This window comes from Orbicella faveolata, unplaced genomic scaffold, assembly GCF_042242905.1.
Source record: "Orbicella faveolata isolate gen_17 unplaced genomic scaffold, um_ofav_v1 contig_48, whole genome shotgun sequence".
NCBI classification, from domain to species: domain Eukaryota; kingdom Metazoa; phylum Cnidaria; class Anthozoa; order Scleractinia; family Merulinidae; genus Orbicella; species Orbicella faveolata.
This window is the reverse complement of record NW_028301578.1, coordinates 7,879,026-7,905,200: the sequence shown is the minus strand read 5'-3', so window position 1 is coordinate 7,905,200 and position 26,175 is coordinate 7,879,026. Positions and strand designations below refer to the sequence as shown.

Here is a 26,175-nt window from a genome sequence, read left to right as displayed (position 1 = left end):
TAGCGTCGAGCGGCACTGGTAAAGAAAATGGAAACTATCATGGCGGCCAACTGGATCCGTTACAAGAGTACAAAATTGTAAAACAGGTCTACAGATTTGTCATGGCTCGACATTTCTCCTCTCAGAAAAAGCGAGATAAGACTATTTCATCTCCACATCAACGGATAATCTCACAATATTTCACTCCAAGGAGCGGTATCAATAAGGAAGAGGTGAATTTTCTCGTGAAGGCAAATCCTGGTTCGCGCGGCGAAAATCACCATCGGACAACTGGCGTCAAGGGACGCACGGATCAAGTTACATTTACCCCGGTGTTTGGTTTCACGACTGCGGCAAAAATTCATCAGCAATCTGGAGGATGTTATTCAGGGACGGAAAACCAGCAAATTTTGTCAGGTCAGCGTAATTTAGGAAGTACAACTTGCAAATGTGCAGTTTCCGGGCATGTTACTTGTGCATGTTCACCATTGAAAAATAGTTCTGCAGAGAAAACACAAACGCACTTTGACCATACACGTGTGCTTGGCCTCATGGCGTCGTCAACATCTTCTAGTTCAAGTTCGCCGTCATCAAATTCATCCTCCTCGTGTCCATCACCGCGAAATAGTAGAAGAACACGCAGGTCAAATTCAAGAGCACAGAATCACTTGAAAGGCAGGTCTGCCAAAAAGCAGAAACGTGTCCCAGAAACAATTACTGTTGATAGCGAAGACGAGAATTGTGTAAGCGACGATGACTGTTGTGTAATTATGAATGTGGTTCGTGGCACAATACTTAAGAGTGATTCAGAAGTGGAAGAAAGTTCTACTTGTTCTCAATCTTCTACAAGTATTGAATCTAGTCAAGACAGCAAGGGAGAAAGGAGTTACAAGGGCACTAGTTCTAGTGAATCTGATCAGAAGAATACCGCATCTTTTTGCAAAAAATCATCACTTTCGTCTAAATCTGTGAAACAAACTAAAAAACAGGCATCAGCAAAGTCCACATTTGGTCTTGTTGGCGGCGATGTCAGTGACTCAGATGAAGATGGTGGCGACTCACAGGATTTGAGCCAGTGTGACAGTGACTTTGCTCAGCTGCCTGTAGAGATTTTGGAGAATATCTTCTGTCAGTTACCGATTGTGGATTTGATGTTGAACTGTGCCTTGGTGTGCCGCCAGTGGTATGACATAATCTCAAGAGAGTCGGTAATGGCATTTTTTTTTAGTTGTATCTTTGCACGAGTCAAATTTAACTTGACTTGAGCTTGACTCATGACTTGTACTTGACTCAGGCTGGAACTTGACTTGTGCTCCGATACAACTCTATAATTTATACATGAAATGCTATTACATGTGGTTGTACATTTATGTAAAGTGTATATGGGGGTGTCTGTTTGATGTCAGTGGGAGGCACGGTGAGTATGTTGCTTTCCTAGTTAAGTGCAGAACCTGGCCAAAATTGTATTGTGTTTTGTTCCAGGACAATACTCTACTCTTACAGTGCCTCGTTCTACCTCGGTGTATACAGTAAATGGGTACTAGCAAAGTTGATGTTGGTCAGGGAAAGAGGGGGAAAAACCCTGTTAACTCCCTCTCCCTCTCTCCCCATGCAAGGGGAGTAGAGATACTCCTGGTCACTTACTGCTACAGAAACTGGAAATGTATGTACATTTATTATACTGTATGGCTAGCTCCATGAACAGGCAAGATGAACCGAATCCTTTGCTGTGATTGGCTACCCGAGTGAGCATGCTGGCGCTATTTTGTAAAAAGTTGGTCTTTGTTCATGTTCAAAATAGGCAACAATGCAAGGGTGGGACTACAGTATAATTATATGTCAACAGTAACAACAAAACAGTTGCTAGTTGTACCTGAATTATTCATCAGTGAAAAATGTAAGGTAAGGTACATTGTAGTTAAAAATATGGTTTTGTAAACATTATTGACATATTGTGACTAACTTATTTTTTGCGTCATGTTGTGTTAGTGACCCTTATTGTTTGTGTCACTTTAATTTTGCAATGTTTTTTTTTTTCAATCATAGAATTTGCAAAATTAACGTGTTGCAAATATTACTTGTAAGGGGTACAGTGTACCATTTTCATTATCTGCATGTAACTTCACTAGTATCAATTGACTGCAGGTTATCTTTAACTGTCTTATTGAATATTCTGCTTCGTAAAAGCACAAAAGATGATTAAAATCACTGATCCTTGTTATTGACTTTTTTTATTTTCAGTTTATCCCATGGAAGAAGAAATACTTCCTTCTTAAGAACGGAGATAGTTCATCAGAAGATGATATGATTAAACTTCTAGATGAAAATGGTCTTTTAGATGTGGATTTATTTCCTCGAAATCTTGCACGGTAAAGTATTTTTGTTTTCTTTTGAATGAACTGTGAAAAGCTCAGAAACTTCAACTTGGAATAGATCACTGAAAACGTTTTGAGTTAAGTTAACTTGGTATAAAGTGTCTAATTGTATTTTTCGAGTGAAATATTGTAACCTGGTACATGTACATGTATGTACAATGCATCTTGAGCTTGTATACTTGTGCAAGGGGCTACAGCATCATAACTCTCTGTATTCACTGTACATCAATCAATGAATCAATGAATCAATGAATCAATGAATCAATGAATCAATGAATCAATGAATCAATGAATCAATGAATCAATGAATCAATGAATCAATGAATCAATGAATCAATGAATGAATGAATGAATGAATGAATGAATGAATGAATGAATGAATCAATCAATCAATCAATCAATCAATCAATCAACTTTATTTAGAGAGGGTGACACATGACTGTATAAACTGATAAACCAGTGCCCCTCTGTGCGAAAAATCTTCGAGTAATTAAAGGCATCACAGGCCTTTAAGCTTGGGTAATTATCATACATACATAAACCTACTTGTTTGTCAGCCTATAGACGAGAGAACTGATCAGAAAGCTGGTCTGATAGCTTAGAAAGCCTCATAAAAATGTCTAAAAATCATTAATTGATGACAGCAGTGATGAACATGTAGCTACAGTTGGCAGAATTTATTTCTTAGTCATTAAAATTTCAAAAAATCTGCCAAGATGATATTTGTTGCAGTGCTTTAAAAGAGACCCACCACCTGCTGCTGCTCTGACAAATATTAAATATGTATAAGAAAGTTGTACAGCAGTCTACCAGTTGCTGTGCTACATGTAGCCAGCCACCTACTTTTGATCTTCTTGAAAGCACCAAAGTTGCAGTGCATCACCACATAGTGATTACATGTAGTTTTAACTTGCAGTATTGCATACTAGAACACTTTATTGTCAAGTTATTTGCATTTGAGTAATTTGACCAATCATGCAACAATGTTCACAGACAATGATATCAGTCAATTTTGCATTTTTTAAGTTTTACTTATCAGTGCTGTTAAATATTGTCTTATTTGTTGTCAGTTTTATGAAGGGTTTTAAAAGAAAAGGACACCCATCACAGTTAACACATTTGAGAACACACAGCAAGTTTCCCTTGATAGAAACATTCTTAGAAACTCTTATGGACAGTTCAAAGCAGGTAATGTACGTTGTACAGTGCATCATTAGATGTACATGTACATTTAGTGTACCTTCCCTTGGGGTGATGTGCAATCACTCAGATCATGGTACATCAAAGGAAGTCCAATGAATCAGTGATTAGAGTGAATTCATGGATTCCTTTGATGCACCATGATCTAAGTGATCGCTGATCACTGATTTAGATCCAAATCACTGCAAAGGAACACACCCTTATTTTGTTCTGTCTTGCATCCACTGAAAATTCCTTTAATAATTATTTAGTTTAAAATGATTATGTTACATGTAAATGCCTGTTTGAAGCTTTTAAATGGCTGTCTGAAGATTCACAAGTTATTCATGAGTATATATAATCATGTTTAAGTATTGTACAAAGAGACACTAGATTTAAACAAAGGTAGGCCTTTCACTTTCAAAATGCTCTTGGTAATCGTTACCAACTTACGATGTTTATATTTAATTATCAGGAACCCAACCCCTGGTCAGTCGTGGCTCTTCTGTCTTTAGTTTGCAAGACAGTGCAGGAAATACAAGCCATAATTCATTGCTTGTCACAGTCCACTTCCTGCCTGATTCACGACATTTTAGAATGCTTCTACTGTCTGGCATCAGTATTTTATTACCTTGAGTCTCAGCACAGGATTGGAAGTGGGTATGTGTGATACATAAAATCATGTGACTACATGTATATATATACCTTGAAACCTGTATTGAGTGGATTATACATGTACATGAACATTGGTAGTGGAACCAGCCAACTTGACTGGCTTTGAGGACGATTTTGCCTGCCTGGTTTGACCATCTGGAGGAAAGTTTTTCTTATAAAGAAGTTCAGTTCAAAAAGTTTTGCCTGCATAAGAAAACAATTAATTTTGCCCTCCTGCATAAAACGTCAATGAAAGCCCTGATAGAAGTGTCTTGTCAAGTAATAAATTAATACAGGTTCATTTTACAGAATATGGGACAAAGTGTTTGAGACTTACATGATTGTGTATGGTCAAAATATACAACTGTTTGAAGTAGGTAAAAAAAATATAACTGTTTACTATTAATAATACATGTAGATCCCACAGACACTATAGCGTCATTTATATGAGGAAAATAAGCCACGGATTACACAAGCCGCGACTTAAATAAGACGTGAACTTACTGTGTAAATGGTACATTTTAACCAGTTCGCGTCTTACACAAGCTGCGGATAACATAAGCCTAGGCTTGTGTAAGACGATGGTTTTGAGCTAGGCCTAAATGAGCCATGGCTTATATAAGACACAAAACCACTCGTATAAATGGTATTGCGGCTTGTTTGCAGCTTACGTAAGATGTGAACTTGCACTGCACAAGTGCAAGGTTTTCCCTCGTTTGCGTAATTCCGTGATTGCTATGACAACCAACACAAAAGCAAGGCAATAGTCATGAATAAGCCGTGAACCATTCATACGAGCACTTCGTGTCTTATATAAGCTGCGCTCGTATGAATGGTTCAGTTTGCGTCTTATGCAAGCCACGGATTGTGTAATCCGTGGCTTATTTTTCTCGTACAAATGGCCCTTATATTACATTGTACAAATTTGCTCAGTGATGACTTATTTGTACCTACGTCTAAGTAATTTCTTCTCTTATATACAATACATCATTTTCCTGACAATTAGGCTTCACTACAGAGTGTTCTATACTCTGTATTTGTATGAGAATGTCTTTGAAGCCACCTGTGCCTCTATTGGCTCCGTCTTTGGTCAGAATTCTACTGGACAACAATCGATGATGAGATACAGGTACGAAACTGAGTAACACAAGTTAGAATTGAACCAGAAAGCTTCATGCTGATTTGAAGTAGCTTTAAGAAACATTTGCACATAACTTTGTTACAAGTCTTATGTAAGAAAACAGAGGCTATGGCATGGATTTGTGATGTTTGTTGCAGGGTACAAGTTGTTTATCACGTTCCTATTTACAAAACAAACAGACCAAAGAATAGCTTTTTCTACAGCAAAACTTTAACAAGAGCATCACATCTTTCATCTGATTCTCCCTACCCCTCAAGTTACAAAGCACCATTGTTTGCTGTATTCATGAGTGGAATTAAATAATTAAAAATTAATTGGTGAACGTGTCTGTGCATACCCTTTAGATATGCCACAGAACCCCCACCCACCAGGAAATTTCATTCTCTTCTCTTGGGGAGTATCCCAGGATATTTTCTGGAACTGCACAATACCAGAATCATCAAACTTTTATCTCTACCCACATTCCATACCCCTGACCCACACCAAACACCACCTCATACTGTTTTATTACTATATTTTTACCATTCAGATCTGTCACTGACAAGCTACAACTCACACACGAGCAAGTGCGCATCATCAAACATGATGTCAAGTCAGCGGAGATCGTAAAAATTGTAGCATTTGCAGGTACAATTACACGTACATGTATGTGTACATCTATTTATCTTAGACTTGCAGATACGATCGATATATTGACACATTACATTGTGATTGTACCGAAATATCTCCTAGTGTACTTTAAAGAAGAAGTACACATGTAGGTCCAAGGCTACACTGCAGACTGTTTATGAATTCATTCTTTAGAGCAACTACATTGTACATTGTTATATAGACAAGAAGCATGTTGGTACAGCTTAGATTGAGCAGCGAAGTGAATATATACTTAGTGCTCATAACAGACAAATACTATTGACATTACCCTCGAATGTTTTTTTTTTTTTTTTTTTTTTTCAGGAACTGGGAAGACGACAACTCTTGTTGAATACACCAAAATGAGGCCAATGGAGCGGTTCCTTAATGTGGCTTACAATAAGTGAGTGGAGGTTATCTGTTGGAACTGACTTTTGTTTCATGTGTGTTCATGTACATGACTTGTACACTGTACACTGTACATGCATCACCATGGGTCACTGGGTTAGAATTTAAAACCCTCTTGTATCTATTATCAAATGTGGCTGGGGCCCATGAACTTGTGAGGTGGCTTCCGTGTTTTTCATGAAGCTCTTGTGAGACCTCAGTCACATGTTGTGTGACAAGGTTGGACATCTTTACCCTAAAATTAGTTATTTAATATAAATTTATACATTTCTATTTGATCTTACAAACTGAATCATATCATGTACAAAGCACAATTATTTTTAAAATGCCCAGCCGTTAACTTTCTACGCAACTACACCATTTTTTGTTCGGAAACAGGTCAATTCAACAACATGCACTGAAGACTTTTCCTAGCAATGTGGAGTCTCGCACAATCCACTCCCTGGCTTTTAGAGGTGTAGGCTTTCAGTAAGTAAAATGTACTGTTAGTAACATTGCACTTAATAGTATTCGGTGGTATATGTATTTAAATTTATTTGTTTTGTATGAATGCACACCCCCCTACATTTAGCTAACCTTAATTTAGGCACTCAGTTTTTACCCACTGGGACACATCAGATGTTAAACAAGAAAAAATTCCATACCTTGAGAAGAAAGGTCTTTCTTTAGAGATCCTTTTATACAGTCACATTATTGTCTCCAATTTATTATCCATGGCTGTTTGCTTTGTTTTAATTTTGTAATTTTGACATTCAAGTGACACTTAATTTGGATCAACACATACATGTCATCCTCATTATTATCATAATCAATTCCAGTTTCCCAACAGCAAGATGCAAATTTAGGACCTTACAAATGCATGTATAATTGCATATGGATTTTAATTGACTGCAAAACCTGAAGCTTTAAATTTAATAGTGTATACATGTACATGTACATCATTCTATACAACCACTCTCTAAGATATGTAACTCCCCTTGTACAGTAGCGTGTCAAGAGAAACGAGGCATGACTCGAGTGAAGTGAAACACGCCTTTCAAAATGGTGGTAGCGGTACTGTACATATAGTTTATTTCACCTTTCCAAAACTGTCAATCTGTTAATTAAAAATACTAATTAATTGCATACAGATACAAACACAAGCTCGCCTTTGGTTTGCGGATCAGCACCATCATGAATGCCCTCCCGAATGAATGTGGCTATCTACATGCGAGACGAGTTGAAGATACTCTGAAAAACTTCATAGCGTCTTCTGACACTACTGTGCAAGCCAAACATGTTCCTCGTACCAATAGAGTCGTTGTGGAGGTGTCTTTATCAGAGGGTAGTGACATAGTGCAGTCAATCTTTGGTAATCATGGTGCAGACGTCACTTATTTGAACAGTGACAAGCACATTCAGGTTAGTTCAATACAGTGTAATGGGTTGCCTGTCATCATTTTAGTCACTAATTTGTAGTTGATGAGGTCTTCGGTCCCATCACCTGTGGCTTAACAAGCTGTTAGAGGACAGTAGAGATCTTTTGAATATCAGTCATGGATATTTCAGAGGAGGAAAATTTAGTCATCAACTAAGATTGTGACTCAGATTAACTGTTATGAGCTCTTTATCGAACTGTCTACTTGTGTTCCATCTCTCTTAATCCCACATCCCTTGAATCTCATTGTCCAGAAACACCTTACAAAATCACTTAAAACTAAAAATTTGATCAATTTCCTCTGTAAGCTTATGGGACATGGGACTACTTAATTTTTCAACTGAATGGAAATCAAGGAGACTGAATTTTAGAGACTACTGAACAGTAGTTCTAAAATTTCTGTATTTCATGATAAAAACATTACATAGCATTCATACCCTGTACACTACATGACTGCATAATCACACTTTAAATAAAAGTTAACTTTGTCATCTATCCCATGTAACTGCATGTAGAAAGTTGTATCACATGCTGAAGGGCTGTGGCAAAGAATGAGGGATCCTAGAGATAAAGATTTTCCAATCACCCATGATGGTAAGTTTTTCTTGTCAGTAATATTCTCTGTTCACTCTTCTGCCACAGTTCATGCACAGTACATGTAAATACAGTATACATACCTGCTTCAAAACTCTGTATAACGAGTGTTATTGACCAAGTGCAAGGTCAAGATGCCTGGATATTGGCCAAGTTTTTTTTTCTTTTTTTTTTTTGCATGTTAATGGACCAAGATGACCATTGAAATCCATGAACTAGGCTTGACTACCAGCCGCTGTTTGGGAAAGGAGCCCACGTTCCTCCCCAAAGAGGAAATTGAGCCTACCATAAACATGTAAAAAATGAACAAGGTCGATATTCAGCTTGATTGAACAAGCTTGGTCAAGTTTTCTTGTGGGGCACAGCAGGTAATCCCGAGCAGGCAAGATTGTGTCATCTTGCCTGCCCGGGTAGCCAGCCACAGCACAGGAAATTCTTCAGTTCATCTTGCCCGTTAATGGAGCTAGCCATGTAGTAAATACAGAATGATACATGTAACTCTGTAGTACAAGTATGAAACTCTTGTGCGTCTGATACCCACATTTTTAGAACTATGTGAAGAGATGTTCTTTGAACTAACAACTTTTGACTACATATATGAAAAGTCCAAAGTGAACTTCATGTACCTCTACCTGTACATGTATATACAGTGTGACCTCTTTGTGTTTACATCATGTTCTTCAGTGAGCCAGCCTTGATCCCCCCAAAATACGCTCTCTGTCAAAGCTTTAATTTGTTATTTTGTTTAGGTTACCTCAAGATCTATCAGCTTAACAGACCGGTTTTGGATGGATATGATTGTCTCCTTGTAGATGAGGCTCAGGATTGCACTCCTGGTAAAATTACCATTGTTTACTTGTTATTGATTGGGCGATTATGATAGCAGTGATACATAATAACTAACTTAACACACAGACGTTCTCTCCGATTTCTTTTTTTCTTTTGGGGAAGGCAGCTGTTGTATAAGGTACCAGTGGCAACTAGAGGCTCCAAAAAGGCTTGACTTACTTACTTTAAAGGGAATCTTGGGTGAAAAGCAGTGGTAGTTCCAAAGGATACCTAATGGTTCTCTGTAATTGATCTTTAGATTTTAAGTTGATATCTCTGTAAGCTATAGTTCGAATACAAAGTGTTTGGTTTTCAGATTAAATCACAAGGGCACCGCCATGCTGACTTCTTGCATGGTCAGAGATCTCACTGTGGAGCTTTGAGAAAACGATTTCTGGTTAGAACCGTAGATATTCATTCGGAATATGAAGTATAAACGATTAGGAGCCTTTTTGTGATTCGCGCAATAGTTTATTTTAAAAACGTCTTACTGCGCATTAACATCATAAATTCCCATTAAGCTTTGCAGAAATAAACATGGCGACACGCGAGAAATTTGAAATCCTAAAATAGCAGAAGCGATGCGTCCTGCGTTCATTACAAGCAAACAATTATGGACTTCAAATCTCTGAATCAGATTAATTAACACAAACACCAACTTGTGATTTGGAGCAAAACTTTTTTTTTTAGCCGAGATTCCCTTCACCAATTATCACTGTTCACAATCTTTAGATAACAATAATCCACCACCAATAGCCTGCGTAGCAGGCGTTTCCAAAAAAGCGCACAAAGGGAACAAAACTGCGAGCGAGTGCGAAAAATAGGGATCAGGGGGAGGGGCCCCCTCCTCCTTCTAGCCACCTCCTCCCTGCTTCACCCATATTTTTGCTCACCCCAGGCGCTTTCTCGCTCGCTTGTTCGATCTCTCCGCGTGGAAAAGGAAAGGAAAGGGCTGGTACGCAGGCTACACCACCACGACCAACAACAACAGGATAATTTGTCAACGCTACTGAGTGATCGTTGCAGATTTGAACCTTCTTACATGAACAGTATATTAGGTTACTGTGCTTATACAGTTACACCATATGTACTGTCATGTTGACGTATTTTGTATCATTCTGTGGTATTGTAGCTGCGTCAGACATTCTTCTCAGACAATCCTGTGCCAAGATTTTGGTTGGTGATCCGCATCAACAGATTTACGCCTTTCGTGGAGCAAGAAATGCCCTTCAGGAGGTGACCAGTACTCACACCTTCTACCTCACACAGGTCAGTTGTTAATGACTGAATACAAGCTTAACTCAAGTTTTCTTTTCCAAGAGTACCTCAAGTTGAAGACCACGTTTGAAAGCGTTGGTGAATAAACGGCGCCATATTACGTACTGCACAGTTTCTTTCGTTTCAGTGGTCACACACCAAGGTTCATTCACAGACTTGTACAACACCAGATCAAACTTCTGCCCAGTACAGATAGCTTTAGTTTGAATGATGACAGTTAAATTACGATCCTGAAATTCTGTGAGTGAATATTACTGATGCAAAACGAGGGTTAGTGGTCTAGTTGTTTTAGTGGACACTCTAAGTAATAGCTATCTAAAAGCTACGGAAATATATTTTAGGTCAGAACTCAAGATAAATTTTCCTTGTTAAGAGTTCATCTTGCAGCCATTTTTCTAAGAGCTAATACTGGAGAACAATGTGGCAACCCCCGGTTGGCATTAGAACACGCCACGATTGGTGTCTAATGAAACGGGCTAGACAGGTTAAAACTGAAGTTTTCCAAGCATAAGACACATGCCCTTTCTGCATGCCTTCAACAGAAAATCAATCCTCATTCACTTGTATGCGAGGCACAACTGCTCTTGCCATGTACTGTATGCAATCATTTAGACTGTTGTGTGGAAATGTGTTGTTCGGTTATGTTAACCCAATGATATGGAGCAATTGAACACCTACTGTAGAGTTTGCAGGCATTTGGGGAAGTACATGACTGTTTTTGTGGCAAAATTATTATCATATGGTTGTTACCAGTGCTGAGTGTATATTATGCGTATCCAGGGTCTATGAGTAGAAAAGTGAGAGGAGCAAGTATGGTGAAATAGAAAATCAATACCTGCTGGTCACTTTCAAAACATTTACCTTGGGTTTATGTTTTGGATAAAAAAAAAAAAAAAATTATAATTATATTTTCTGTTGATTTTGAAGTCATTCAGATTTGGGCCGGAGATAGCGTATGTGGCATCTTGTGTACTGGATGTATTGAAGGGTGTACGAAACAAGACTCTGGTTGGAGGAGCTAAGAGAGGTGAATATAGTTGTACTGAGCTTACTTTCATTTCCCTTGATGTCTAGAGATCCGGGCCTATGGGGTGCCTCCACATGTGGGGTGGGCCAAAACAATCCGAAGGGCTGTAGCTGGGTATGGTACCGACAGTGACAGAATTTTACTTAACATTGACTGTACCTCACAAACACAGTAGTTTGGTGGTGAACTCTGGTGAAAGGTTGTGAGTATTACACTGAATCGGTGTATTGTTGTTTTAAAGGTTCTGTGATGGGTGAAAAATCTGGTCAAGTATGCGTTATCACTCGGTGTAATTACACGCTGTTTAATGAAGCAGTTAATGTCTGTTGTGCAAACAATAACTCCAAAGTTGGATTTGTTGGGGTAAGTCATATTGTCAATTGTTTGTTTATACAGTGCTTTATCATTATGTTTATCTTAAATTTGAGAAGGTGTGGTTTCTTGTGAGCGGATTTGTTTAGGTAAATGAATAGACGACACTTTAAAAATTTAAAGATTTTTTCGTGTGAAAGCGCCTCGAGTGAATTGCGCATTTCTTTTGAGTGGCAAGTTTGTGTTTGAATATTAGAATTATGAACATAAAAAACCGTTTTTGTTAACTACTATTTTTTTTGTCAGGGTTTGCAAGGCCTTGCTCTTGACCGAGTGCTTGATATTCACAAGCTGTTTACGGCTGGTACAAATAAACGTGAGTGACTTATAAACAATTTGAATTTCTTGTTATTTACATTTTGTTATCAAAGACCAGTATTTAGTGATAGACATAACAGGACTTTTGACACGGACTATGATATCAGTAATTTCGTATAGACACCTCGGCCTATCACAGCTCAAATTTTGGCCAGTGTGGTTGTTTGTTTGATTGTTTGTTTGTTTGTTTGTTTTGAGTACATGTAAGTATTGACATTTATTTTATTTTTCAGCTTATCTGGGAATCAATGATGCTTTGATCAAGAAATTCAAGTCGTTTTCTGAATTAAAGAAATACGCTAAGGTGGCTCCTGACTCAGAATTGCTTGGCAAGATTAAGGTTTGTACTCCAAGACTACAAGTCTTCTTCTAAAACCCCGAGGAGCTTTTGTTTGTCATTCTACAAGGATAAACTAGCAAGTGCACCGAATTTTGTGACGCTAGCTCCGTCAAGACCCCATGAAAAACTCACAGTTCTAAGCAGCGGTTTTTTTGTCAGGAAGAGTGACGGTGAATAACTTTACGTTTGATTGCTTTTGCTGTTTTTGATTGAACCACACAAACAAAACAAAACAAAACAAAACACAAAGAAACAAAACAAAAAAGGAAAAACAATGTGAGCTATTCTTTTTCGTGACCAATTGTATCATAACTTTGACTCTCTTTTTCTTCCTTTTTCTTTTATTTTAGTTACTTGTTGGTTTTTTTTTTGTTTTTTCTTTCTTTTTTCTTTCTTTTTTTTTTTAACCTTCGTGTAAATCCCAGGCACCAAAAACACCATGCACAAAAACGTTCCTCACCCCACTCTCCTTCCAGAAAAGAAAAATTTAGTGACATTAAATACACAGTCTTTCATTGAAAGAGTGAAAGAGTAATTTTTAACAGTACTCGTCACTCTTGGGGAAAAATGAAATGGCAAATTTCTTTTTCGTGCTGTAGATCGTTGAAACACACCACGTGCTACTGCAGAACAGAATTGAGAAGATCAAGTCCAAGGCTGTAGCCAACTTACAGCAAGCAGGTTAGTGATTTAACCAACACGTAAGTATTAGACCGAGAATATCGCAACAGTCGCTTATCTTGAAGGCTGCCAGAATGGCTAACATATCCAGCGCTCGTTTGGGAATAACATGTACACTGCAGGCTATCGCTTGTCACGTGATTAAACTCTTAGTGCGCAATTCTTGTAAAATGTGATTTTTGTTATCCGACTTAATTTTATTGTAGGAAGCTGAAAATCCAGAGGCCATGATCCTTGGGCCAATGACAAGACCTTGCACCTCTTTATACCGGTTTCATTTCTTGTCCTCATGTTTTGGTGTCAGTGTGTCATTAGATTGTCTACAGTCCTCTATTTCCTCGTAATTTTGTTCGATCGTTGAACGCGTGGACAAAATCGCGAGAGAACTGGACGCCAGCACAGAATGGGGACCGAGATTCGCTCGCCTCTCCACCCCTCCCCCCCCCCCCCCAACTCACCCCCGCGTTCTTCACGCTGGCTTCACTCTCTTTTTGTTTCGCGTGCGCTCAAAAACAGAGAAGCTGTGAACAGTCTAATGTGTCGTGCACAGAACGCTGTCTGCCACTCAGTTTTGCTGTTTGTTTTTTAATTAATATAAGATTGAGGTGTATCGATAGGCTTCTTCAGCTTTTCCCCTTTGGAGTTTCATTCCCTTATAAGTTTCCAAACGTGTCTATATTGTATTAAAATCGTAAGAAACCTCTTGCGATAGAATCTCAAATCTCTGTCTGTACCACCGCACTTTTCTTTGTCGCTGTTGACGGACTTTTGATACGTTTCGCCTCTTTCAGTGCTACGATACATTAATGCCTTGTTCCTGTTTATCTTGAGCACAAGCTGTTTTCTCCTTTTTGCAGACATCATTTTCTCTACGGCACACAAAGCCAAAGGACTTGAGTTTGATACCGTCCGAGTCACAGATGACTTTTTACCAGGAACAGACATTGGAGTGGCATGGAGTTAGTGTGATCATCGCTCAGTAGAGGCCGTTTTTGAGTGGTTTCTTATTGGTTGTAGACAGCACTTAGGATTAGCTTTGGTTTAGCTTGTTAGCAATTGTCATGCACCAGGTGTTCTGACCAATTAGAACACGTTTGCTGTTTTCAGTCAGCTAATCAGGAGCAAAACGGACACTAATCGAGGCCTTATTTACGTGCTCGTGTTGTTGTTGCGACTGTGGTTGATGTTTTTCGTTCACGTATTGCTGTTTCTTAGAACTGAGGCAATTTCTAGAATTCTACCGCGTCTACTGATTTGCACCTGAAGTCTTCGCTGAATTTTCAGTCAAGAACTTTCCAAAATGTGATGCTACCATAGTCTTGCGTCCTGCTTAGATCTGACGCTGTTCTTCACATTTATTGTAACGATTGTTAATATCTTTAGGTGAACATGGAGAGGACGAGAAAAACTTGGTGTATGTTGCCGTCAGTCGCGCGAAGAGGTGCCTGCAGCTAAACAGTACAATTCTCGGCATTCTTGGTTCCAGAAAGGTAAACTAAAATAAATCACTGGTTTTCCAGGTAATTTTGCATAATCGTGCTGGCTTTATTCACGGCTACTTGTTACATATTAAATGGTAAAGCAGCTTGACTTACGCCCCGAACCTGTAACGCGTCTTGAGCTAACAGTACTCTACTTTGGCACAGCATTTCGAGTTTCATGAGCTGACACGCAGTATAGATCTAGAGCCTCTCCACTTGAGCTGGTCTCACTCTATCTTTCTTTCTCATTAATAGGAACACTTCGTGAAGGCAATTTTACCGAAGGAAGTGACTCAGGTACTAAACTCATTCTAAACTAAACCTATTTTATTCATTAACACCTGCTTTCTCTCAAACTATAATAGCAAACTCTTGCACAGAGCTCAAGAGATTATAGAAACTGATCACCACGTTCTGTTGTTATGTTGTAGGGAAGGCCGTATAAGACATTTTTGTGACAACTGTGCAACACCAATTGTTTCGTGTAAATCAACTCTACGACTTCCCTGTGAAATTGTAGGTTTGGATTATACAAAATGACTCGTGTCGTACTCTTGCCATAAACTTCTGTCATAAAGATGTATCGTCTGAATCAGCCATTTTTAGGCCCAGTCCACACTACGTCGGAGGAATTTGAAAACGCAGCTTTATTTCTACGGTTAGGCCTACCATCCACACTAATCCCACACGAAAACGGAACTTTTCGAAAAGGCTCTTCAAACCGGAGGAATTTGAAAACGCCGGCCTTTCGTTTCCGTGTGGACAGAACATTTAAAACGGAGCGTTTTGAAAATGATGACTGGTGATTGTTGCGTTTTTCAATTTCTTCGGCGTAGTGTGGACCGAAAGCATTCGATGCGTTTTCAGAGTAAGAACACCTTTTTCAATTTTTTTTTTTTTTTTTTAATGTTTTATAGCCGGCTATCTGCCGGAGCTGTAAAGGAGAAATCGACTTTACCCCGCGTCCCCATGTGGTCATCCAGAAAGAAGACATAACTTTGGTAAGTGAACATTGTATTCGAAGGTCATGTGATTTGCCGAGTAGTAGTCAGGGCGGATGCGCGTTCAACTGTTCGTCCAACTGAGGCGCTATTTGAGAAGTTTCTTGCCAAATTTCTAATAATCACCCCGTCCCCCCCCCCCCCCCACCCCTCGTCCCACCATAATCATTGTTAATCAGTAATCTATATGCAAGTTATTTGGAGGAACGACTCATTCCTTATCTGCAGCCTCTATTTGAAGTTACTGTAATATTACTTTTGTACTAATTTCGTTATACTACAAGATAAAAGTTTGATCAAAAGGTCAAATGGGTTCGGGTTTGAAATAATAAACAACCGAGTGCAAATTGTCAAAAACAAAATGAACAAAAACAAAGAATTGAAACAAAAAAGTTCAACTGTATTAAGAAGGAATCCACTAGAAGTTCGAGTGGCAAGCGGACAAAAACTTTTTACTGAGATTATTTACATTGTATTGCAAACGTCTGTGCGACTGTTTTAAATATCTTCTCAAAAGAAATCATTTCTAACAACACCAAATGTCGAAAACAAATGTTGAAGTTCATGCGAAACACTTGTAAGTACTGGTGAAATGAAACTGATGATGAAATTTTACCTGTGTTTGAACAATTTCACTGAACTTTGAAATTTATTTTCTCGAGTTCCCATGGGAAATTGTTTTTGGTCTTATTTCCGGTCTTGTTGTTTTTGGTCTTATATCTTAAGCTTTTAGAAAATACAAAAAGAACTGTAATGTACTTAAAGTTATTCTGGTACCAGGTTTTTGTCCATAAAAAACTGAATTTGTTCGATTTCCTATTGGCCTGATTTCGTCTTAATCATTTTACTTCATTTCTTCATTCTGTAGGGAGGAAACGTCAAAGTTGCTGGCGGCATTCTTTGCCCCTCGTGTGCGCTCATGAAAATACCTCATTTAGGATGCCTTGCTTATGTAAACGTTGACAGTATAAATTCAAGTTCGTCGTAAGATTCCCGAGACTCCCGCAGTCCCGAAGAGTCCCGTTTGAGATAATGCTAAAGGTGACGAGGATCAGGTTGTTTCGTGTAATGCTACGAAATGAAATCACTACAATGTTACGTTAAGATATTGTACACTCTTCTATTGTTACGTTTGAAAATGGGCAGTGCAAAGACCCTCTCTCTAATAGTATTTTATTTACAGTGTAACCGTACACTGCTTATCCTGCATTTCTCACTTTTGGTGCATAAAATTTTCATATCAACCATCAGTGACCTAAAGTCTGAAACGCCGAACGAACTCAGGTTAAAGTGGAATGATATTTTGAACATCCGAAGGAGCTTTGCAAGATATTAAGAACAAGAAGGATAACATATGATTTGCCTTCTCGCCGGTATCATAAGGACTTCTGAGGATTTAGAACTCACTTTTTTCTTCCCATGTCATTGCCCTTGGCAAATTATATTCTATGATCTTATCTGGTTTTCTCGTTTCGTTACCTACAATAGCATATTGCATACATATACCAATACTGTTATTGTTAGAAATTTAAGAAACGAAACGTTTTATGAATATTGTAAATACTTGGTGAAATCTATGAAAACAATGTACTGTTAAGGATGGTCTTTAGTTAGAACAAAGTATATTTTTCTAGATTTAGTAAATTCGTTTAATTTATTTTTATATTTTTCCACTGAATTGTAGCAAAGACGGTTAGCATCCAGGTATTTCCATCCGCTGACTAATGTTGCGTGATGACGCCCAACAACATTTCGCCCACGTCAGACAAAAAATGCTGAACTGCCTGACAGCAACGAGAACGCCACCTAACTGAAGAAGTAGAACAATTACAGAGCATGTGCGTTCTAAATTTTTGGTCATTTCCTTGCCGTCCTTTGCAAAACAACAAAGTGAAATCACTAAGTTCTGCGTACGAACGACGGCTGCTAACTTTTCGTATTTTCATTCGAAATTGAGCACTGGCGTTACATACTTAGCTTGACCAAGTTCTGTGACCAATAGACACACTGAGCACATCTAGACAATTGCGAAATTTGACGATAAAATATAACTTCCTTTTTTTTTTTCTTGGCGTTGTCTTCGGGGTCGCCGTCGTCATTGCTTAAATTCTGTAATCAAGTCCAGGTCGAGCTAGAGTGTCCGAAAATCAGGGGCGTAGCCAAGATTTTTCAAAGGAGGGTCACACTGTGTCAAAGTGAGGGTACTGGCCAGATTGTCATGTCGTTTTCGCCACCTGTTGTAGGTTGTTTGCTTAAAAAAAGCTTACTAAAGGAGGGAGTCACGGGCACCCTAGGACCCCCCCCCCCCCCCCTAGCTAGGCCCCTGAAAATCCTTGTTTGGCTTAAGAATCTAAGAAATTTAAGTCCACGCGTTTGATTTGGTGTAGTAAGTTTTCATGTTTTACGAGTATTTTAAGCCGCGTCGGCGAGCAATTTAAATACTTAGCCATCCATCAATGTGAAGCTAGTAGGGGGTGAATGAACCATTTCACAAACTCGCTACGGTGTTTGACTAACCTTTATCAACTTCAAGTAAATAGCCAAGTCTTTCAACAAGTGCTAGGCTAATAGCACAGTGTCGATACTCTAAAAACTTCGATTGTTAGACACGCGCAATATAATTAACACTTGTAATAAGTAATGATCTGGTCTCCTTTGTTCAAGTCCTCAAACAATGGATATTGAATCGTTCCTCGTTCTTTCGCCAACGAATGGATCGACCCGAAGCTCGTTTTTGACATCCTCTTTTGACCGTAGGTCAAAGGAAACGCGGGCTCTGGATGCCGATTGAGAATAACCGAAGAAAAAAAAAACGACTTGGTTTTATAGTTATCAGTTTTTAATTCTTTCCTAGTTAGTAATCACTGATATTCTAACGCTGTGTTTGAAATACTCTGCTTGAAGTAAATGCTCTTAACTGATTGGGACATCGGACCATTTGACATCCCAACTCAGTCCAGACACGTCGTGGAACTTTCCTTCCAACTCGAACTCATACAGGCTCTCGTTAGTCAGAGCATGGATCACTTCTGGCAGCCACTCGTACTTCTGTTTCATGTCGTTCCACAACCAAGGTTTATCATCCCTCTGACTCACTCTCTTTAAGAACTTGAAGAATGGCTCATCAGGCCTTCCTATGCTGTACGGGAAGTCAGGTCGGTCCTCTGATCCTTGGTGAGTTTCATGAAAATTTGGACTAGAGCCTCCTTTGCCTCCACCCCAGCGGAGGAATCCTTCCAGTTTAGCACTGAACTGAACCTGTATCGTGGCTCTATAAGGCACCGTCACGTTCTTCCTCGCCACGTTTAGTTGGTACCTTGTCGTAGAAAGACCATCGACTGTTTGCGTCTCCGGTACTCTCATGATATCCAAGGATATTTCTCCGTTGTCGTCTTTGTTCACTTGACCGCTCTCTGCTTCCCCTGACAAGGTCACTGAAGCACTGAAGGTGCCAGCAACTGCTCCAGCAACGGAGCCTGGGGACTTGTATTTAAGTGAGATGGATGCACCAATTCCCGCCTTCCATCTGCTTGTTGAGGAATGGATCACAGTTCGCACGGTTTTTATCTCGCGAGTGATTGTCGTTTCTACAGGTAAAGGATCTTCATTCTGTATCTCTCCAACATCTTGAACAATGGGCTTCATAGTGTCTACAACAGGCTTGCCGTAGTCTATGTTCTTGACTTTAAAAGAAAAGTTTTCGTAGGTGATCTTCAAGCGATCTGCTGCCTTGTGTCCCTCGCATGGTTGTTGATAATTGGCCGTCCACGTATCTCCTTCTCTTCTAAAGTCCATCCCAGGCCATTTGGTTCTGCAACCTCCTGTCCAGCCGTAGCCCATAGCATGCGCTAGTGTTCCTACGTTATTTAAACTTACGTCCATAACGCGCGATTTGGCTTGGTCAAGTGATGTCAGCGCCCTTGCACCTAACAATAAAAATTACGAAAATTATCTCAAAGCTATTTCTAAAAGTTACGCCGATACATATTATTGCTAATTGTTGATAGCAATCGGCAAGTAATTTTTGAACCTGCAAATAGACGGGATGCAAACTTACCGCTAATAAATCCGAGCAGTTTGGGGACAATGTCAGACCTTTTCATAAGTTTTATTGCAACCGAATCCGACAGAATGTCGAGTATTTAAGGTTGGAGCCCTGATGCAGTCCAAGAACGTTTAGCTATGCTCCACATTCCGGTCGATTTAGTTTCTTTATTCAAATAACCTACTTCCAGTACTCCCTTAAATACATGTACCAGGCTATTGTGTTAAAGGTTAGAGTCGTTATGTAACACAAGGACGGTGAACTGTGCTGATCGATATTTTTCTTATTTCAAGTACTCTACTTATTCCAGTACTTCTTGACGTGCACATAATAGTTGGTGAAGGTGTATCAACTTACTTTCAAGCATCTTGCAACACCTGAACTTTTTGATGCTCGACAATTGCTCTCCAGCTCCTCGGTACAATCCAACCAATAGGAATCCATCCCTTCTGCACTGCCGCAGGTTTTCCTGTCCAGCATCCTGGTCATAGCAGTCTGGGTACGAGTATGGATGAAGAGAAGGCTTGCAGCAGGCTGCCCATTGGATACTCTTTAGTTCGTCACTAGACCCCCGATGGAACCCTCGAAGAAAGAATCCAGGCGAGCATGTGGCCCAGCCTTCACTACAATGAAAAAATCGACTATGACCGATAAGATCTTTTCACTGGAAGACAGAACGCTCCTATGCTTAGTTCAGTTATCTCATGTTCTTTGTCAACCGTAAAAAAAGGAACGTAAAGGACTTAAGTTTTATGGATTTATCGCACAGATAGAATAGATGATGATGCTTTCATTATCAACCGATGGCACAATTAAGACTGATGATAATGTGATTACGTCAATAACGGTAGAAGAGGGTTTTTTTATTAGTTTGTTTTTTTATAGAAACACTCCTCCACCAGCGCGTCCTCACTTTTTCCGGCATCATCTTTAAATAAAGGATGTTGTTGCTGTTGCCGTTTTGTTGTCGTGGCAAAAATGCTTGCATGTCATCAAGCATCTGAACCGACTCGAGTGAATAATCGCACAAAGGTGCAACCCATCTAACATCACGGTACCGAAAGGACCTGTATAACGTTACCTGCTGAAGCTAAGCTGCCAGTCTGCTGAGTGGCAAGTGTAAGGCCAGTTTTGATGCATGTTCGGCGGCTGGCAACATTTTCCTTTTGAAATGTCTTTCAAGTTGTCGCTGGTACCCGTCAATCCGAAGCCTTTAAGGTACAAGAATTGTTCTCCTGTAGGGCACTCAGCGTATCCTGTCTTTCCAATACTGTCTCCAAAATTGGAGGACAAGAAACATTCTTGGGATGCCGTGTAGGGCAATAAAAGTAGAGCAAAGGCGAGTAGGTTGATTAAACTCATGGTCGGAAAGATTACCTAGCACAATGAGTAACGGACATTAATGTTGTTGTCTAAATCCTTTAGTAGCCTCACTCTTACAAATCCTAACTCTAACCGGTTTTTTGCATGAATGCTGGCCAAGTATTGGTGTTAGCCGAGAATGCCGGGACGGGAGGGGCCTTCGAGTAAGTAAAAGAAGTTTTCCAATACCATCGACCTATCGAAACCAACAGGTGTTGACATGATCGAAAGGACAATCATAAAACTAATATTTCCTTTCCTTCTTTGATTTGGAGATAAAGGGTTTGGCTTTTTGAGGCCCTTCACGTCGTGACCTGCCAGTACATTAATTTGTCATATCATTTTGACAGGAATATGTCACTTAGTTCTAGAGAGTTAAAATTTTCTGACACTTCTACCAGACCACTTTTATAGACTTCAAGCGCAAAATCAATTCTTTGTGGTAATTATCAGATGTTATAGTTCTAAGAATTTGGCGAGGTTTATCATCACAATATCCTTAGTTCAATGATCGCCTTTAACGTAATCCTTCGTTCACTTGACACTTGATGGCTGTTCAGAATAAATTAAGGACTTACTGAAGGAAGATAATCTCATCGTTTTCAGATAATTAGCTACTGAATCTTGAGACTGTCATGTCTCACGTAATGTTAAATGGACACCACTTGACGCATTTGGCACTTAAGTAGATTGTACGTACAACAACGACAACAACAAAAACAGAAAACAAAAGCCAAGTCCCTTGCTTAATCTATAGCTAGTTAATATTTGAATTATGGAGCTTGGAGTGAGATACTTCTAGGTTATTCATAAAACGTCGTTCGCTCAATACTTATTGACCTATATCAATGCACTCACTGTTAATCTTCTATCCACTTGTGATGAAAGACGTGTCTTATCAATCACTTAATCTGTTCCTTGCCAAGTTTATATGGGCACTGATCTTCGTCTCTTTACTATTGTTCTTCGTGTTCAGTTTTGGGGGCGGGTCTGGCAGTAAAAGCTACCACACCACCCGCTGCCACAGCACGCCTCATGTACCCTGTCATGTTTCATTCAATTCCTCATCACTTTGGTTATTCTCCTTTAACAGAAGGTCCAGTTAAATACTTTCATTTAAAATGCCGCATACTAGGGTCTTATCTTTCAATTAAGAGTCTCCTTTCTCGGCCTATATGTATTAATATACAATACCATATAAGACTACACTTACTGGTCCGACAGGTTACATTCGAACCGTACACACGAGGGTTCTTGTTCGACGATAGATTTAACGTGTTGATTAACCGAGGATAAGTCGATGTTACGACTTTGGGACGATGATGTTGATATTTTTTTGGTATTGAAAACGATTTTGACGGCTGGAAGTTAGCGTGCGTGGGTGGGACAAGAAAGCTAATAAAAATTTTACTTTTGGCTTGTGAAAGTTTCTTTGAAATAGCGTATATGATCTCAGATGTTCCGAAGAAATTGCTAGATGGAACGAAAATAATCATACTTTGGCTTCATCCTGATCATTTTACGAAGGCCTAAATGATGTTAAACTAATTCGCCGAGGAAACTTTAACTTTGAATTTATCTGCGCCCGTCAGCGAAGTGTTTTCAGTACGTCACTAGCTTAGAAGTCTAATTATTCTGAAATTAAGACTGACTATGTGGTAATGAACAGCGGAGAAATGGTCGCCAACTGCAAACGCTTACTCCGTTCACGAGATTTATGGACGCATCCAATATTTACAATAAATTCAAACTCAAAAAATCGTTGGTTTGGAGTTCCCTGAAAGGGTACTGAATGACAACTTGCAGTGTTGTTTTAAACACAGTGGTAAAGTGATCTTGTTACCCAGTGACAAAAATGTTTCTGTTTGATTCAAGCCAAGCAGTGTCCCCTCTTTGACTAATCAGCTTTAATAACGCGGGAAACGAAACGGTACGCTTAATGGTAATGTAGGTCGGTCGCCTTAAACTCTGTACGACTCATATAGGTTGGATTTTGTCCGTTCCGTCACTGCGAAAGGCTACATTTTTCCGTTTCGTAACAGTTTCGAATGAGATTTATAAATTTTACTGGATGGTTCAATTCTCGAGAAGACTAAAAGAAGGACATTCACCGTTACGCGACTGAAAAAAAAAAATGAGCTGATGCGCGCTTGCATCGCTGCCAAAGACAAATCAGTCCGCACTCGAACTCACAAAGGTTTAGTCTTCTCCGCAGCCGTTATTAGGGTCGTCACGCAACGCTTTTCTGCCACTAACAGCTGCTTAAACCCGAACCCCATTTGTTTCCGCGGATTAGCCAATCACAGCATCCCTCACATATTCCTGAGGCGGTCGCGCCAAGACTAATTATCCAATCACAACTCGTGTTCTATCGGCTACTGATAGTGAAACCAACATGGCGTCGCTCGAAGAAGCCTTTATTTTGTTGTCTTCCACGTTCAAAATCCCCACGTTAAATTATCATCAGAAGTTGGCAATTGAAAAAATTGTTTCAAATAGGAGAGATGTTTTTTGTGAACCTGGCTACCGGCTTTAGCAAATCTCTTATTTATCAAGCTCTTCCACTTGTGTTGTCGTAGTGGTTGACAATTTATTATTGTTCCCGCGATTTGCTATGGAACGCCATAAGCGAAGGTCTTTCCAACGGACTGATAAGCCGGTGATAAAGTTTTGTTCACATTTTTACTCGGATACTTAAAGGACACTTTGATTTGACTCGTATCACGAGAGCCATGGCCAGAAATCGGCGTCGATGTCAACATTGGAAGGGGAGAACTTCCGTTCAGTTGTGCATTTGGAAAAGCGCGTAAGACCAGACCAAAGGGATGACTTTGAATCGGTGATAAGCAGGAACCCAGCGGCATTCTGTCAGCAGAAATTGGTGTTCCCAACGCATCCGAATCTTCGTGGATGGCAGAAGAAGTACAAGTGGTATCGGCAAATCGCAGCGATTTGGATGCTTTTCCTCGAGGTGATGAAGTTGATGTATTTTTGGCACGTCTGTCGGCATTCTCATCTGGATGTAGTAGGCGTTTTGCCCTGAGATTTTCTCTTGCCTTGAAGACTTCTTCGATTTCTTTCTTTAGCTCCTTCAACTTATCCGATGCCCGATTAAATTTTATCAAACGCTGGTAGCATTTGTCTCTACAGACGAACAGTTCGCTGTTTTCTGAGTGGCGACTCACGTCTACCGATAGCGAGGATCGGATAACGTAGGGGCGAAACCACCCCCCTAATGTTTCATGAAGGCTATATTTGCTTGGTTTATATATTTCTGAAACAAGTTTGGCAGATGAGCTTTCTTTGTTCTCCAGTTTATTTCAATTTGAAAGTTGTGACAAAATGTCAGATTATGACGTCACTATTGATGACGTCACCAAAACGTGCTATAATTTTTTGTAAAATCTGATAAAAAGATTATGTCATTGGAAAGGCCTTGACTTGGGGAGTAAAATGCCGGAAACCGTTTTTTGCTATGATGATTATTTTTTGAGATATGGTAAGTTAAATATTTTTTTGTTGGTCCCCCGGAATTTGCTTAACCATAGTGTCTTTCTTAAGTCAGTCTCTCTGGTTTATTTTTTTTTCAGTTTTATTATAGGAGGGTTAATAATCTAAAAAAATAGAAAGCTTGATGTTGTCAAAAATCGTATGGTTTTAGAAATTTGATTTTCGGCTTTGTTAGGATGGTATTAACAGTAAAAAAACGGGTGACGTCACAGGTTATGACGTAACAAAACTAATTTTAACGCAATAACACTAGAGGGATAACTTTTCCGATTTTCTTTATTTTTGCTTTAGCCATCTGGCACATCACATGTGCAACATAGCTGCATTTGCTGGAACAAAATTACGGCTCCAATTTGGGGATTTTTCTCAAGGGGGGACCCCATATTTTGCAGAGTTATTTTTCATATTTAAAAATGCCATATTTCATTTAATTTTTGTGATATGGACAAAATTTTTTCAGGTTTCGACTCCCCTTGATGTGCTCTTTCGAATACATTGTAAAAAATATGCATATTAAAAACTTCAAAAGTGGCAAAAAACATGACGTCATCACTGTGACGTCACAACTTTGACATTTACTGACATTTTTCACGTAAATATAATGGGCAATAGGTCTCCTGCTCATCTGCCAAATTTGGTGTAGAAAAAGTCAATACTTTTTAAGTAATGTGAAATAATGTGAAATACCCAAGAACTGACGAAACATTTGGGGGGTGGTTTGGCCCCTACGTGGATGACTTCAGCAATGCCGAGTAAACTCTTACCGAAAATGAAGATTTTGTTATTCTTGAGGGAAGCCGACGAACAAAGGAAGCACCTAGAACTACTTTCGACTATTTTCTTCTGAGTTAGATCCATAGGAAATCTCTGGGATGTCTCGCAACATCTCGGTAAGGAGGCGATGAATTTACGCGGGGAAACTGACGTCATTGACAAACTATTGATACGTGATTGGTTTCAGAGCTAAGAATAGGCAACGCCTGATTGGTGCATTCTGTAATTTTCACGTGAGCTCTAAACAAAGGGAAACAAATGGGGTTCGGGTTTAAGCGGCCGTTAGTGGGGGAGAAGCGTTGCGTGACGACCCTAATAACGGCTGCGGAGGAGACTAACAAAGGTGAGAGCTTTAAGTTTGTAATAATTAACAATCAGTCACAAAAGTGGGTGGCGCGGTGGCCTCATGGTTATAATAGTGCGCTCGATTCCGGATCGAGCGGTCCGGGTTCGAGCCCTGGCCTGGAACAATGTGTTGTGTTCCTGGGCAAGGCACTACTCTCACAGTGCCTCTCTCCACCCAGGTGTATGAATGGGTACTGGCGAATTTAATGCTGGGGGTAACCCTGCGATGAACTAGCATCCCATCCAGGGAGGAGTAGAAATACTCCAAGTCGCTTTATACTACAAAAACTGGGATAAGATTCGTCCTGATGGGCCACTTGGCTCGTATGAAGACTTAACATTACCTATAATCTCTACTTTGACCGCTATTAAGCTGAACAATTGTTTTGGTTACTACAGCATTTGAAATAGTGACCCCCAGATTAAAAGTTTATTT

General features: G+C 39.5%; 2 protein-coding genes across 2 annotated transcripts; one reads left to right on the top strand and one right to left on the bottom strand.

The window, feature by feature from the left end:
* The first annotated feature begins 13 nt into the window (after positions 1-13).
* LOC110053158 (F-box DNA helicase 1-like) lies at positions 14-17,347 on the top strand. The gene is made up of 22 exons (XM_089281022.1): positions 14-1,187; positions 2,221-2,348; positions 3,425-3,542; positions 4,009-4,193; positions 5,194-5,316; positions 5,858-5,955; positions 6,283-6,361; positions 6,745-6,834; positions 7,497-7,767; positions 8,299-8,377; positions 9,127-9,213; positions 10,338-10,474; positions 11,411-11,510; positions 11,752-11,873; positions 12,129-12,198; positions 12,434-12,540; positions 13,140-13,221; positions 14,079-14,180; positions 14,605-14,711; positions 14,958-14,999; positions 15,620-15,703; positions 16,572-17,347. Exons 1-22 carry the CDS (start codon positions 102-104, stop codon positions 16,689-16,691), a joined length of 3,417 nt encoding a protein of 1,138 aa, XP_089137148.1. The 5' UTR covers positions 14-101; the 3' UTR covers positions 16,692-17,347.
* A 728-nt stretch (positions 17,348-18,075) lies between these two features.
* On the bottom strand, positions 18,076-21,119 carry LOC110053146 (uncharacterized). Its single transcript, XM_089281023.1, has 3 exons — positions 20,830-21,119; positions 20,106-20,371; positions 18,076-19,629 (listed from the first exon to the last, which is right to left on the bottom strand). Exons 1-3 carry the CDS (start codon positions 21,108-21,110, stop codon positions 18,617-18,619), a joined length of 1,560 nt encoding a protein of 519 aa, XP_089137149.1. The 5' UTR covers positions 21,111-21,119; the 3' UTR covers positions 18,076-18,616.
* Between the last annotated feature and the right edge of the window lie 5,056 nt (positions 21,120-26,175).

Coding starts and splice junctions, on each gene's coding strand:
- LOC110053146 (XM_089281023.1), bottom strand. CDS start 21,110: ATGAGTTTAATCAACCTACTCGCCTTTGCTCTACTTTTATTGCCCTAC. Junction 20,372..20,829: donor TGGCAGCTTAGCTTCAGCAG/GTAACGTTATAC, acceptor TTTTCATTGTAG/TGAAGGCTGGGCCACATGCT. Junction 19,630..20,105: donor GTGTTGCAAGATGCTTGAAA/GTAAGTTGATAC, acceptor TTTTATTGTTAG/GTGCAAGGGCGCTGACATCA.
- LOC110053158 (XM_089281022.1), top strand. CDS start 102: ATGGCTCGACATTTCTCCTCTCAGAAAAAGCGAGATAAGACTATTTCA. Junction 12,541..13,139: donor AATTGCTTGGCAAGATTAAG/GTTTGTACTCCA, acceptor TTCGTGCTGTAG/ATCGTTGAAACACACCACGT. Junction 15,000..15,619: donor TACCGAAGGAAGTGACTCAG/GTACTAAACTCA, acceptor AATGTTTTATAG/CCGGCTATCTGCCGGAGCTG.